This window comes from Eretmochelys imbricata, chromosome 13 (assembly GCF_965152235.1).
Source record: "Eretmochelys imbricata isolate rEreImb1 chromosome 13, rEreImb1.hap1, whole genome shotgun sequence".
In the NCBI taxonomy this organism is placed as follows: domain Eukaryota; kingdom Metazoa; phylum Chordata; order Testudines; family Cheloniidae; genus Eretmochelys; species Eretmochelys imbricata.
In genome coordinates this window covers 34,098,896-34,115,052 of record NC_135584.1, presented here as the reverse complement: position 1 = coordinate 34,115,052, position 16,157 = coordinate 34,098,896, and the positions used below count along the sequence as shown (strand labels likewise).

Below are 16,157 nucleotides of genomic sequence, written 5' to 3'. Positions count from 1 at the left end.
TAATATCTGTTGAAATCAATGAATTTTAGGTACTGAGGTGTTGTAAAATCCCACTAGGTGCCTAACTAAGGCTATGTCTATGCCGCACACCTTACAACGGAACGGTAGTGCAGCGGCAGTCGCACCATTGGAAGGTAAGCAGTGTAGCCGCTCTTTGTTACCGGGAGAGCTCTCTCTTGGTGACAAACTGACCCCCCACCCTCCACGAGGGGCAGTAGCGTCATTGACGAGAGAGTGGCTCCCACTGACAAAGCACTGTCCACACCGGTGCTTTTCATCGTTAAAACTTTTGTCATTCAGGGGGCTATTTTTTCCACACCCCTGTGCGACAAAAGTTTTAACGATGAAAGTGCAGTGTAGAGAAAGCCTCAACCTTTTGAAAATCTGTTCTTAAATAAATACTGAATAAAGTTAAAAGGGATGGTAGGACATATCTGAAGATCTGGGGAGAGAAGATCTTTCTTTCTTTCTTTCTTTCCTTTCCAGAGAACACATGGGACACATGCAATGGAAAAATCAAACATCCATCACCAAGTTCATCCTGCTGGGATTCAGGAACTTGAATGAAGTTCAGATTCTGCTTTTTGTGCTGTTTCTAGTGATCTACATTGTGACCCTGGCTGGGAACCTTCTCATGGTTATGCTAGTTGTGGCTGATCAGCAGCTTCACACCCCCATGTACTTCTTCCTGGGGAACTTGTCTTTCCTGGACACCTGCTACACCTCAGTCATTGCCCCCAGGTTGCTGTCTGGATTCTTGGCAGAGGACAGGACAATGTCCTTCGGGGACTGCATCACACAGTTGTTCTTCTTCAGTGCTTTGGCTTGCATTGAGTGTTTCCTACTTGCAGTCATGGCTTATGACCGTTATCTAGCCATATGCAACCCACTCAGCTATAATGTTATAATGAACCTCAGGTTCTGCCTTCAGTTGGTATCTGCCTCCTGGATAACTGGTTTCTCAGTCAGTGCATTAGCAGTGGGGATGGTTCCCCAGCTAAGCTTCTGCGGTCCTAATGAAATTAATAATTTCTTCTGTGACATGGAGAAGCTACTCAAATTGTCCTGCAAAAAAAGCCCCTTGGCGGAAATGATCATTCTGGTCTCCTGCTCCCTGGTGTCCCTGGTCCCTTTCCTCTTCATCGTTATGTCTTACATTCTTATCCTCTCAGCCACCCTGCAAATTGCCTCCTCTGCTGGGAGGCAGAAGGCCTTTTCCACCTGTGCCTCTCACCTGCTAGTGGTGAGTCTGTATTATGGGACCATCGTTATCATGTATGTGTCACCATCTGCAGAGAAGTCCCCAGCCTTCCATAAAGCCTTGTCTATCATGTACACAGTCGTCACCCCGATGTTCAACCCCATCATTTACAGTCTGAGGAACAAAGAGGTGAAGGGGGCCTTCAGGAAAGTCATGCTGCAGAACTTAGGTATGATTTAGCCTGTCATTTTCAGAATGGCCTATGGAAGTTTGGCACCCAACTCCCATTGGCAGATTAGTGCTTAATTCCTTTAGGCTACTTTGAATAACCTAGCACAGATCTCAATAGAACTTGGTTATGCAAGTCACTTAGATACTGTGATACAAACCCACACTGTCCAGGAAGAGGATAATGAGCTGCTGTGGGCTCAGTCACCTCTGTCCCGCTCCATTGTGACTATTTAAATCCATGGTATGCCCACACCTTGAATACTGTGTGCAATTCTGTTCATTTCAATTCAAAAAAGATATATTAAAATTGGAAAAGGTACAGAGAAGGGCAGCAAAAACAATTAGGGGCCTGGAACAGCTTCCATGTGAGGAGAGATAACAAAGACTGGGTCCGCAAAAAGAAAAGGAGTACTTGTGGCACCTTAGAGACTAACCAATTTATTTGAGCATGAGCTTTCGTGAGCTACAGCTCACTTAATCAGATGCATACCGTGGAAACTGCAGCAGACTTTATATATACACAGAGAATATGAAACAATACCTCCTCCCACCCCACTGTCCTGCTGGTAATAGCAGTAATAGCAGCAGTAAAAGCTATTACCAGCAGGACAGTGGGGTGGGAGGAGGTATTGTTTCATATTCTCTGTGTATATATAAAGTCTGCTGCAGTTTCCACGGTATGCATCTGATGAAGTGAGCTGTAGCTCACGAAAGCTCATGCTCAAATAAATTGGTTAGTCTCTAAGGTGCCACAAGTACTCCTTTTCTTTTTGCGAATACAGACTAACACGGCTGTTACTCTGAAAGACTGGGTCGTTAATCTTGGAACAGAGGTGATTAAAAGAAGATATGATAGAGGTCTATAAAAGCATGACTGGTGTGGAGAAAGTGAAAAAGGAATTGTTACTTACCCCTTCACATAACACAAGAATTAGGGGTCACATGATGAAATTAATAGGCAGGAGGTTTAAAACAAAGAAACAAAAGCATCTCTTCACACAATACACAGTCTACCTGTGGACCTCATTGCCAGGGATGTTGTGAAGGCCAAAAGTATAACTTGACTAAAAAAAATAGATCAGTTGGGGGATGATAATGGAAAACAAGTGTTACTGCTTTTTGAAACCTTTACCACCATTAACTGTTGTCATTAATATAAAGGGAAGGGTAACCACCTTTCAGTATAAAATGCTATAAAATTCCTCCTGGCCAGAGGCAAAACCCTTCCACCTGTAAAGGGTTAAGAAGCTAAGATAACCTCGCTGGCACCTCACCAAAATGACCAATGAGGAGACAAGATACTGTCAAATCTGGAGGGGGGAACAAAGGGTCTGTGTCTGTCTGTGTGATGCTTCTGCGGGAACAGATCAGGAAAGCAGCTCAGAACTCCTGTAAAAAGTTAGTAAGTAATCTAGCTAGAAATGTGTTAGATTTCCTTTTGTTTAATGGCTGGTAAAATAGGCTGTGCTGAATGGAATGTATATTCCTGCTTTTGTGTCTTTTTGTAACTTAAGGTTTTGCCTAGAGGGATTCTCTATGTTTTGAATCTGATTACCCTGTAAGGTATTTACCATCCTGATTTTACAGAGGTGATTATTTTACCTTTTCCTTAATTAAAATTCTTCTTTTAAGAACCTGATTGTTTTTTCATTGTTCTTAAGATCCAAGGGTTTGGGTCTGTGTTCACCTGTAAAAATTGGTGAGGATTTTTATCAAGCCTTCCCCAGGAAAGGGGGTGTAGGGGTTGGGGGGATATTTTGGGGGAAGACGTCTCCAAGTGGGCTCTTTCCCTGTTCTTTGTTTAACATGCTTGGTGGTGGCAGCATAGGGTTCAAGGACAAGGCAAAGTTTGAACCTTGAGGAAGCTTTTAACCTAAGCTGGTAAGAATAAACTTAGGGGGTCTTTCATGCAGGTCCCCATATCATACCCTAGAGTTCAGGGTGGGGAAGGAACCTTGACAACTGTAAGTGTGCAAGTCACGTAGACAGCCAGTTGGGGCAAAACAATTAACAAATTTGTAGAAAAATAGCAAAAATAAGTAAAGCAGGAGGTCATGACATGGAATTCAGCCGCAAGTGGTAACCACAATGTTGGCACATATCCAAAGTCTTAACTATAAAGATAAACAAGAGCCAGGAAAACAAAGCGAGAGAGAGAAGACACTGATTGAAAACTTCTAGCAAGAGCCGGGGTCACAAACCATTCTCCCCTGATGACCTGCAGATGACTGGCCATCGGAAGCGGGAAGCTGCCCATTCAGCATCACCTCTGATTGTACGTCACCACGGTTCGAGGTGCTTCTAGCTTACTGCGATAGGGATTTTTGTGTTAATAAAAGGCTTTGTGTGTTTGAACTGCTTGTGTCAGTCACTTATTGGACAAAGGTGTCGTGTCCTCAGGGAATTCCTGAGACCACCCCAGTACAGTGAAACCCTTGGAAGGGTAACAGAGGATGGGGTCCATCAATGGCTATTAGCCAGGATGGTCAGGGAGGCAACCCCAAGCTCCAGGTGTCCTTAGACCTCTGACTGCCAGAAGACTGGATGACAGGGAATGGATCACTCAGTGATTGCCTGTTCTGTTCATTCCCTCTGAAGCACCAGACAATGGACGCTGTTGGAAGACAGGATACTGGGCTAGGTGGACCATCAGTCTGACCCAGTATGGTCATTCTTATGCTCCTATGCCCCATTACTGGAGGGAGGGGCTAGCAGGGAAAAGGCCAGCTCATTTGGGGTCTGGTAGGGAGCGGGGACTGATCTCCAGCTCTGATTCTATGAGATAGGACAGGCTGGGAGCAGGAACCGACCAGAGATGGGTGCTGGCCAGTCCCTCCTTGAGGGAAGGTGGATGTGATATGGGACTATTGTTTTAATTTGCTCCTGCAGTAGAAAGAGAAAACCTGAGACATAAGGCCTGGTATAAGGGGCCTGGTATGAGGACTAAGGCCTGAACTAAAGTAATCAGGCCCTGCTGATATAAAGCAAAGTTAGCAAGAGTTAGGCTATAGGCCCTGATACAAAACATGCCTGCTTGCAAGTTCACAGAACTTGGCAAGAACAGGGCTGGTATTGCAAAACCAGACACATTGCTGAGAAGTGCTAGGTACAGGACACGCAGGCAAACACATTCCAGAACACCCCAATACCAAAGATGGTAGGAACACACTCTCCAAAGATAAAAGGGACACATTGACCCCCCTTAAATGTAAGCGGGGGAATAGTCCTACTCTTGCGGGGAACTTTCTTGACTTCTGCACTATCCCAGTGAAGTGGGCTAGCAAAAGGATCTGAGTCCTCACTCCCACTTCCTTTACCCAGTGGCCTCCCTGCCCTTGAGGACTCCCCTTCCACTCCCCTGTCTGGCAGAGTCCTCGTACGCCCAACAAGGCTGGGCCCAGGATTCCCGGGGGGCTCGACCCCCAACCCTGCTGTGGTCACCTAGGACAGGGGATAGGGTGTCCCCACTCCGGGGTACTCTCTCTGCACTGGGCACTTCTCTGACCCACTGATCATTACATACAGTTTAAAGCAAATGCAAGTTATTTAATCAACAATTAATTTTAAAAAAGAATAAGGGAAAATGGGAAAGGTTAAAGGAAACACATCAGCCCGCTCTGTGGCAGGGAACATCACAAACAGTGTCTCTGGAACGTCAGGGCCGTTCACAGTATGTCCCTTGTAAGTCCCAGGCCTTCTTCTCAGGCCCTGGCTGTGCTGCAGGGATGCTGTGGGTTGGACACTTGCTCTGGTGGTGGCCACACGCTTTCAGGCTCTAAGTGGTAGGATCTTTCTTCCTAGTGTCACCCCCGCCCTGTCGGGGTTACGATCCAAGCCTGGCCTGCAGAGCTCCTTGGCTGAGGCATCTCCCTGTGCTGGGCCCACTGCCCAGGGTCCCCCTCGCTCTCCCCAGCTGCTCACCGCACCCAGCTCCGGACTGCTCCAGCCCCAGCTCCACCACTCGGTCTCTGCACGGCTGCTGCTCCTCTGCCTCCAGCTCCTGGGCTGCTTCTCTGGCCCCTCTGGCTCTGGTTGCTGCAGCTCTGCTCCCAGGACAGGTCTGCTCTGCAGGCTGCTTCTGTGACTCTGCTCCCAGCACTGACCTGCTTTGTGGGCTGATTTTCTGGTATCTCTGGCTCTGGTTGCTGAAGCTCTGCTCCCAGGGCAAGTCTGCTCTCTCTGGGCTGTGCCTCTGGCTTTGGGCTGCAGCTCTGCTCCCAGGACAGGGTCTGCTCTCTCTGGATCTGGCCCAGCTCTGCTCCCCAGCTCAGCTTGCACCCCTGCTTTCCTTTAGCTCAGCCCCACTCTGTCTGACCCAGGCAATTCCAGCTCACAGGGAGGACAGGACCTCCCTGGCCTCCTGACTCCCTGATTAGCCTGTCCGCCCTGACCTGGAGGCTGACCTGGAGCATTGGCCTCTCCCCATTGTTCCTGGGGACTATCAGTCTCAGGGTCCTGATTTCCCATAGACCCTTCCCCTTTTAGTACTGGGAGCTAGCCAACCAAAACACCCCCACTGAATGTTATTAAGGGGGCAACCATCCCCTTACATAAAGATATGGTCAGTATGACAGTGTGATGGATAGAGATGTTTTGATGGAACCAATAAGTACAAGGTAAAGGGTGGTAACTCACCACATCAGAGGGGCAATATGTAACTTGTTTGAGCTTTCTGTCTCACCAGCCGGGACTCCCTTACTCACTGTGACAAGTTGCAGACCTCTCCCGGTCCTGCACTCACACAAGCATTTACACAGGCAGGGACATACCCAGCTGCAGCTACATAAATGCAGTTGCCAGTCACTCAACAATAGAGAAGCTTCAGCCCCCACCCTAGGAACCCTTGTACCGTCTTGCCCTGGTCAAAACCCTGACCAGGGTATGTTTATTATCCAGTCCACCCTTCCCTCAATGTAGAGAGGACAATGCACCAGCCCCTGTTCCTGAGCAGATTTCCCTTTGCACTTCAATCAAGACACTGTTTTAGGTAAAAAATATAAAACAGATTTATTAACTACAGAAAGAGAGATTATAAGTAATAGCATACAGATCAAAGTAGATCACCTAAGAAATAAAACAAAATTGCAATCTAAGTTCTATAAACTAGACAGGATTTGCATTGAGCAGTGTCTCACCCTGATGGTACAAACAGTCCACCAATCTTCCACACACAGGCTAGAAATCCCTTCAGCCTGGCCCACATTCCCAGTTCAGTCTTTTTTTCCCAAGGTGTTTCTGGGTGTTGAGTTGTAGGGGGAGTGAGGCCCAGTGATGATGTCACTTCTCCCTTTTATAGCTTCTGCCATGTGGAGAGAACTTCTTTGTTCCAAGCAAAGTTCCTGGCACAGTTTGTGGAAAAGTACAGGCACAAGATGGAGTCCAGAATCACATGATCTAGTCACATGCCCGTGCATGCTTTGATGAGTCATAGCATCCATTACATATATACTGGCTGAAGCATTGGCAGGAAAGCCCTTCAGGTAAGGATAAGCTTATCCCAGGACCCATTGTTTTTGCCAATGGGCCATTACCTTGAATAGTCAACTCACAATGTGCTGGCTAGACTGAATGTAAACTAGCTTGTGGGTGTCACCTAGGAGTAAGCACATTTGAAATACAGATGCACAGTCAATATTCATAACTAGATATACAAAAATGATACATGCATACAAATAGGATAATCATATTCAGCAAACCACAACTTCCATTGACACCTCACATGACATATTTTGTACAAGATGCATCATAATAATACCATAATCATATCACTCTGGTGAATATGGGGTACAGTGTGTCATACAGAGTCTGTGGTCTTCTTGAGCAGTTCGACTGAGGTCTGCTGAAATAGTGACCTGCGCAGAGCTGGTACGGCACACAGAGAGAACACACAAACGCAGCCGACAATTGACAACAGCTCCCAGTGTCTTGCCTGTGGCTGCTGAGTGAAATGGCCAAAGGGGGCACCTCAACTGCAGCAGGCAATGCTAAATAAAACCCTTCTGTCGTTTGCACGTGATCGAGGACCACTGAAGTAGCCCAGCCTTCGTTTATGGAGATTATTTACTGATGTACATTGTCATGGTTTACATTTTAAAAAATGTTATTTACTTAATTTCCATCACTAAATAACTATCGTCTCTGTGATACAACTTACAGAAAGATTTAAGTAATTTTAGTGATTGTTGTTGTTGCCTGAACGCCTTGCAGAGTAAGAAAAAACCCTGTAAAAATAGTTTACAGGAATGTGAATTGTGAAGAAATAAGTCCCTGGGGAATAGCAATGTTTGACAAAACCCTCATGCAAAGCAGAACTTTACAATACTATATCAAAATGTAGAAAGACCGGTTAGAGCTTTCAAACTGATTAAAGGAGTTCTTTAAAAAAATAGTGCTACTTTGTATTTTTTAAATTTTGCCTAAACAAATTGCCCAGAATACAAAAAGATAACCCAACGAAACTGCTCTGCCTGAAATTGGTAAGAAAGTTTAAAAATCCAGGGTACAATTACAAACCCCACCATTGAGGGTTTTTACAATAAAAACGTGTATTTTTTTCAAGAGACAAAAGCAACAGCTCAAGTGACACTCAAGTGACCTCAGACTAACACTGCTGTGAAGGGCATGTCTGCACTGCAATCATGGGGTGTGACTGCAGCATGTGTAGACACACCTGAGTCAGCTTTAATCTAGCTCGCTCAGGTACCGGACCAATGGCGCTGCAGCACAGTCTGCTTCAGCCTAGGCTGGAGGAGCCCACCCGGAGCCCTACGACCTTCCTTGCACGGCAAGTCTGCGCTGAAGCGTGCACTACCGTGGCTTTAATGCTCCAGCACTTGGTAGTTAGAGTAAAGTGCGCTAGGGACTGTCCGCACCAGCTGCAATCACACCCCGTGTTCGCAGGGGAAACTGGCCCAAAGGCAAGCCCATAAATTCAACCCCATGTATGCAAACTTAATGAGACAGGTCTGAAAAAAAGGATGAGAATGGTTTAAAAAAATGATGAGATATAAACAAAACAAAACAAAAGATACACTGTTGGGTGGAGGGTTATTCATCTTCTGGCTCCTGAGCATGCAGGGGTCACCTTTCCAGGTTTCCTCTCCAACCATGAGGGCTAGAATGCTACTTCAGCTCCCCAGCTGGATTAAATCATTGTCTTCTTTGGAGTCAATTGGCCAGATCCCCCATCTGGTGTAAATCAGTCTCACTCCAGTGGAGGCCAATGGATGATCCAATGTGGAGTGTAGACCTGGCCTGAGATGGCATGAGAATGACTATCTCGCCTGGTGGTTAGAGCACTTCGCCAATATCCCGCCCCCCTTGACCTTTTGTTATTCAGCCCCAGTGGAACAGCTTCAGTAGGAGCAACTGAGGATGCTCCATGTCTGAATACGTCACAGCCCAGTGGTTCTGGCAGCCACCTGCGAGATGGCAGATCCCTGCTCAAATACCTTCTGCCTCGCAGGCAAAGGGGAGCTGGTCCTTTGTTTTCTCGCTGAGCCCAGAACCTGGCCTCTTATTTGTAATGGGATCCTCTTATTTTGCTAGTTAATTTCTGTATCACTAGCCCTGGGAGGTTTGTAATAACATAGCACAACCTTCTTTTGTGCTGCTGATTGAACAGTCAATAAATAAAGCCTACAATGCATTAGAAATCTCCTCGGTAGGTCTCATAGTTCACAGTAAATTTGAACAAAACGGGATGGATTTTCAACTCCCCACTCCACTCTCACTGACCACTGTAGATGCCTTATTGCAGTCGACCCCTAAGTTTTGGCAGTAAGAGTTCCCTAGGTGCCCGTGGGAATGCGCACGGCTGCCCTGCTATAGGCATACAGATGTCTAAGCCCCACAGCAATGCACAAACTGGGGAAAGGAAGATGTTCATCCGCATAGCTCACCTGTGGGGCCTACCACTGCAGGCTGTAAGCCTGGGGACTAGAGCCCGGATCTGTGAACTCAGAGCGGAGTGCTGCAGCCATCAACTTTGCTCTCTTTCTGTCTGGCCAAATTTCTCTTTAATCAGCAGTGGAACAGCTTCCACATGGGGATTGAAGCTGCCATCCCCGCCCCCTCGCCCCTGCACCATGACACTATCCCACTGCCCAGTGATGAGGGCCCTTCTACTGTCTCTTCTAATGCCTTCGCCCGCTGAGGCAGTGAGGGGACTTGATCTGGAGTCTCCTCAGGTAAGTACGCTGACAACTGGGCTAACAGTTCTGAGGGAAGCCATCTTCCTCCTTCTTGCACCACGGCTCAGGCCCCATAGGTGAGGTAGTCAGAGGAACACCTGTCTTTCCCGGGTCGAGAATCACTCTGGGGCTTAAGCCCCTGGACATCAAGATGGCGACTGCAGTGCACATGCCCCGAGGCTGAAACATAGACACCCAGGGAAACGTCACTGCAACAACTTAAATGCCAAGGGAGTTTAGGCACTACAGGGTTCTGCCACAGCTGAGCAAGAGTTTAGTGAATTCCAGGGGTGTGTAAATCTGTGACTCAGACACCTACAGGGGCAGATAGGTGCCTAAATCCCTGTGTGAATCTTATCCAGGAAAACTAACTCCTCCCTGCTGTACTTAGGTTCTACATGGTCACAGTGAAAAGCCTTGCTGGAAATGTGCAAGTCAGAGCCAGGCACAGATTTTCTGCCCTTCATGAGCATGAGCCAAACAGAGATGTGGTTTTAAAACTCCTTGGTGGAGGAGGACACAATCTGCTGGATCTCATTCAAAATCTTCTCCTTGTTGTTGGACACATTCATCTTTGCTCTTTTGAGGAGTTCTTTGACATCGTCCTCTGGGTAGGATGAAATACAGGTGGTAAACCTGTCTCTGAAGTGCTCTATTTCATCTAGAAAGAAAAAGGGTGGGTAAGTGCCAAATAGAGGGAAACAGTGGTTCTGCTTTCACAGTTTTACTGCTCCCAGAACCACAGTACCTAGAGAGGCAGGGGAACAACATGGACAACTCCTGAGGTTTTCACAGAATCACAGAAATGTCAGGCTGAAAGGGACCTTGAGAGGTCAGCACCTCCAGCTTCCTGTGCTGAGGCAGGACCACGTGAACCTATACCATCCCTGACAGGTGTTTGTCCAAGCTGTTTCTAAAATCTTCAGATGGGGATTCCACTACATCCCTTGGAAGCCTATTCCAGAGTGTAACTACCCTTAGAGTTAGAAAGTTTTTCCTAGTTTTTTTCCCCACACAAAACAACATGTGACTGGACAACTAGTGATATCATCATAGACATTAAAGGAGAAGGAAAGCAGATCTTCATAAGTAAAGAACACATCATGGATTTCCTGACCAATTTGAATGAATTGAAATCAGCAGGGCTGGATGCTATTCCCTGAGGGTACTGAAGGAATTAGCTGAAGAAATCTCAGAACCACTGGCAATTATATTTTCAACTAACGGATGACAAGAAAGGCCCCGGAAGACTGGAGAAGGGCTAACGTAGTGCTCATCTTTAAAAATAGGAAAAATGACAAGCCGGGAAACTATGGACCAATCAGGCTGATTTCAACATCTGGGAAACTACTAAAGCAATATATAAAAGATTTAATATGCAAATACCTGGAGAAAGAAGGGATAATCACTAGAAGCCAGTCTGGATTTACCTAGAACAAATCATGCCAAACCAGCTTGATTTCCTTCTTTGACAGGGCAACTGATTTGGTGGATCGGGGGAATTCAGTGGACATAGTATACCTGGACTTCAGCACGGGTTTTGACACTGTCCCATATGACATTCTGATAAGTAAGCTGGAGAAATGCAGGTTCGATAGAACTACCATTAAGTGTATCTATAATTGGTTAAACAACTGCAAAGAAAGAGTAGCTATAAATGGAGTGATGTTGGATTGGAAGGAGGTCTCCGGTGGGGTTCCTCAGGGATCTGTTCTGGGTCTGGTGTTGTTCAACAGCTTTATTAAAGACCTGCATGTATGGATAGAGAGCATCCTGATCAAATCTGAAGATGACACAAAGCTAGAGGACTTTGTAGGAGAGAGGTATGATTCAGAGGGAACTGGGCTATAGAGAACAAAATGAAATTCAACAAAGACAAATGTAAGGTGCTACACTTAGGGAATCAAAACCAAATGCACAAATACAGAATTGGGGAAAACTGGCTTGGCACCTGCACTGCTGAGAAGGACCTGGGCAAAAAAAAGCAAATACAATTTTAGGTTGCATAAACAGAGGTACAGCATGCAAGCCAGAGGAGGTGATAGTACCGCTCTACTCAGCGCTGGTTAGGCCTCAGCTGGAGCACTGTGTCCAGTTTTGGTCACTAATGTACAGAAAGGATGGAGAGAAGCTGGAAAGGATCCAGAGGCCAGTGACAAAGATAATCAGAAGGATGAATTGCAGCCATATGAGCAAAGGCTGAAGGAACTGGGTATGTTTAGTTTGGAAAAGCAGAGGTTCAGGGGATACACAACAGCTATCTTAAAAGGCTGCCATAGAGAAGATGGAGAAAAGTTGTTCTCTCTTGTCACAGAGGGCAGGACAAGTGGCGATGGGTTCAAACTACAGCACAGCAGATTTAGATTAAATCTCAGGGAAAACTCCCTAACTGTAAGAACAGTTGGACAAGGGAACAGACGCCAAGGGAAGTTGTGGAAGCTTCTTCACTGGAGGTTTTCAAAAGGCGGCTGGAGCCATCTGTCTGGGATGGTTTAGACACAACAAATCCTGCATCTTGGCAGGGGGCTAGACTAGATGATCCTTGAGTCCCTTCTAATCCTATGATTTGAATAACTAACCTAAATCTCCCTTGCTGTAGATTAAGCCCTTTACTTCTCCTATCTTCAATGGACACCGAGAACAGTTGATCCTATTCTCTTTATAACAGCCCTTAACATATTTGAAGACTCTTATCAGGTCCCCCTTCAATTTGTTTGTGAGTCTCACAATATTTCTTTTTCTTTTTCTTGAAGCTCCAGATCCTGCAGACAAAGGATTAGGTGAGGATCGTAGCTGTTATTTATATTTTCAAAAGTAAGTTTCCAGTCCTTAGGTTTCAGAGAATAACCTGAAAATGTGACACTAATGTACTGTAAAGGTGCAGAAACCAGCAAACAAACACAAATAAGAGGCACTTATTGTTTTGTTAACAATGTCATGCTTTTAAGCCCATCTCATGCTTTTAAGGGAGCTTATCTATCTATCTGTCTACTACCTATCTACACTGGTGGTATCTGAGTGCTTGTATCTGAGTGTTTGTTGTGAGGACAGTTTGACCGTGTGCTTGATTGGTTGTTTGAAAAGGGCGGGAACTGGGAGTGCTTTGTTCCAGGTGACCCTTAAGTGGGCCTGACTGTATAAAAAGCCAGTCAGCTGCGAACGAGCTGAGCAGTGAACAGAAGGAGTTTGCCTGGTAGTTCATCCGGGGAGAGCCCACTGAGGCTTACATCTTGCCGGATTCTCTGTGTAATTACTACAACTCCTGAGGAAGCTCGTAGAAGGAAGGTAATATGGATGGGGGGTGTTCAGCTGTTGTGACCTGCACGGGATGTGCCATGTTTGTCTTTCTTCCAGAGGACAGAAGCGACTTTGTGTGTACAAAGTGCAAGCTGGTCTCCATACTGGAAGAGAAGGTTCAAGGTCTGGAGCAACAGGTATCGACCCTGCGTTGCATAAGAGAAACTGAAGATTTCCTGGACTTACGTCAGGATATGCTTCTACAGGCACAAGGTTCTGAAGATTCAGAGCAGGCTGCACATCGGGGACAGGAGGATGGTGAAGAAATTTGGCATCATGTGACCTCCAGAAGAAAAAACGGGAACGTCCATGTACCAGCAGCGCAGATACAGGTAAGTAACCGTTTTCATGTTCTCTCCACAGGTACTAATGCGGAGAGTGGACCAGATGATACGTCTGAGGGAAGGGAGCAGAAGGAGACTCCGCCGATTGGAAGGCATGAGATGCACTGTCCTAGGGTTGGGGGTTCCACGATCACCGCTCCCAAGAGAAGGAGGTGGGTGGTGGTGGTCGGGGACTCTCTCCTCAGGGGGGCTGAGTCATCTATCTGCTGCCCCGACTGGGAAAACCAAGAAGTCTGCTGCTTGCCAGGAGCTAAGATTTGCGATGTGACGGAGAGACTGCTGAGACTCATCAAGCCCTCGGATCGCTACCCCTTCCTGCTTCTCCACGTGGGCACCAATGATGCTGCCAAGAATGACCTTGAGCGGATCACTGCGGACTACGTGGCTCTGTGAAGAAGGATAAAGGAGTTTGAGGTGCAAGTGGTGTTCTCGTCTTCTCCCTGTGGAAGGAAAAGGCCTGGGTAGAGACCGTCGAATCATGGTGTGGGACAGTTATGTTACCTGGCTGCACATGGAGGGAGAACCAGACTTCTAAATACATTTCATAATACATAAGATAACTCCAACAATTAATTATACTTAGAAAACAAACATTCTAACTCTCAGGGTAGAGACACTCTGGAACAGGCTTCCAAGGGAGGTTGAGGAATCCCACTCACTGGAGGCTTTTAAGAAGAGCTTGCACATTCATCCGTCAGGGATGGTCCAGATTTACTTGGTCCTGCCTCCGCACAGGTAGCTGGACAAGATGACCTCATGAGGTCCCTTCCAGCCCTACATTTCTATGATCCTGAAATAACAGTAAGCCCAACAGGACTGTAAACATAACAAATAAATTTAACACACCCACTGACAAGACCACCACTGCCTCCTGAGGCTGCCCTGTCTCACCTAGTTCTCAACTCACTACTCGGCAGGAATGTTCCAAAAGTTATCAAACACTCTAGACAGGGACTGTCTTTCTGTCTTGTGTCTGTCCAGCACCTAGCACAATGGGGTCCTGCTTCATGGCTTGGTCATCTAGGCACTGTGATATTGCAAATACCAAAACTCATTATTATTGGTCAGAGTTTGGTTTTACCATTCCGCAGGAAATTTGGACTTTAGTTTGTAATCCAAATCAGGATGAAAAGACAAAATTTCGACCTTTCCCACCAAATGATTTCCATTTTGGGTCAATCAAAATGTTCCATTTCTATAAAATCAAAATGTTGCCTTCCTATTTTTACTCTTTAAAGATTGTCTGCTATAGTTTCATTTACACTGTTTTATGGCTGAAACAATTTGAAAAAAATAATACAATTTTCTGCAGACAGTTTTTGCCAAAGAAAAAAAATGTGTTTTGCCAAAACCCAATTTTCCACTGAAAAACAGTTTTGAGGAAAACATTTCAAGCAGCCCTATGTACAAGGCAGTTGTGAATCAGGCCTTGAATGCCAGTGGCATAGCTCTGTTTTTAATGTAGTGTCATTTGTGATGGGGTGTGTCTGTCTGTAGATCCTGCCCACAAAGAATTCTTGAGCGTGTGCCTATCAGCACCAATGGTAGGGGAAGGGTGAAGCCAAGCTTAGATCTTTAGGAAGAAGGTTTCAGTCCAGATCCTATTTGGTAGCCTTCACTGAAATGTGCCTGCTCTATGGTAGGGCACTCTTGGAATGAATAAGGGGAAAGTATGTAGGCAAAAGATGATGGTGATGCAAGCTTTATACTGTGTTTTTGTTTTTTTCCCTCCATGCGAAGAATTTTGCTATTCCTGTCAAATTTAGCCTATTGTGCATTGTTCAGATTTTATCTCAAATAGAGCTTAAAACACTCTCCAAAAATATAAAGTTCAGTCGAAAGACCTGATCTTTTCTAGACAGCCCTTTCCGAATACCCAAAAGGACACATGGAATAAAATGATGTCAATGTATGAATATTTAACTCTGAGTTTTCCAAATTATACTTCAGAATTTGTTTGGTTTTCCCCTAAACAAAACCCATGACAGATGCAAAAGGGGGAAATCAAACATCTGTCACAGGATTCATCCTCCTGGGATTCAGGAATACCCTGGAGCTGCAGACCCCTTTCTTCCTGCTGTTTCTAGTGATCTGCAAAACAAGCAGGGCTGGGAACATCCTCATCCTGGTGCTAGTTGTGGCTCATAAGCACCTTCACAACCCCATGTACTTCTTCCTGGGGAATTTGTCCTTCTTGGAGACCTGCTGCTCCTCCGCCATCCTGCCCAGGGTACTGGCCAGTCCCTGACTGGGGGAGAACCATTTCTTTCTATGCCTGCATCACACAATAGTATATCTTTGGCTGCTTAGCAGCTACAGAACGTTATCTCCTAGCAGTGATGTCTGATGGTCGTTATTTAGCAATGTGCAAACCCCTGCATTATACAATAATTATTCATGGCAGGTTCTGCCTCCAGCTAGCAGCTGGGTCTTGGGTAAGCGGGTTACTGGCTAGTTCCATAGTCATGGGAATGATGTTACAATTAACTTTCTGCGGCCCCAATGAAATTGACCTTTTGTGAGTGTGTGTGTGATTGCCGAACATTTCCTGCAGTGACAAACACTTTGTGGAATTTTCAGCTTCCACCCTGTCCTTTATATTCACCCTGCCCCCGTTTCTATGTATGCTGACATCCTAAGTATGTATTATGTTTGCCATCTTGTGAATCCCTTTCACTGCTGGAAGGCAAAAGGTCATCTCCACTTTCTCCTCTCACCTCATCGTGGTGACAATTGTCTGTTGGACCATCACTATTGTGTACGTGTTACTGAGAGACCTGAACAAAATGTTCTCTCTCCTGTACATGGTGCTGACTCCCCTGGTCAATCCCCTCATCTACAGCCTGAGAAACAAAGAGAACCAGGAGGCCCTGAGGAAAGCTCTCAGTATAT

At 45.9% G+C, this 16,157-nt stretch overlaps 1 protein-coding gene across 1 annotated transcript; it reads left to right on the top strand.

Annotated features, from left to right (window-relative positions):
• Positions 1-493: 493 nt before the first annotated feature.
• On the top strand, positions 494-1,441 carry LOC144273688 (olfactory receptor 5AP2-like). The gene has a single exon (XM_077832377.1). It carries the CDS (start codon positions 494-496, stop codon positions 1,439-1,441), a length of 948 nt encoding a protein of 315 aa, XP_077688503.1.
• Positions 1,442-16,157: the final 14,716 nt, after the last annotated feature.

What these genes read in the sequence shown, in the direction of transcription:
- LOC144273688 (XM_077832377.1), top strand. Translation starts at nt 494, where the DNA reads ATGGGACACATGCAATGGAAAAATCAAACATCCATCACCAAGTTCATC.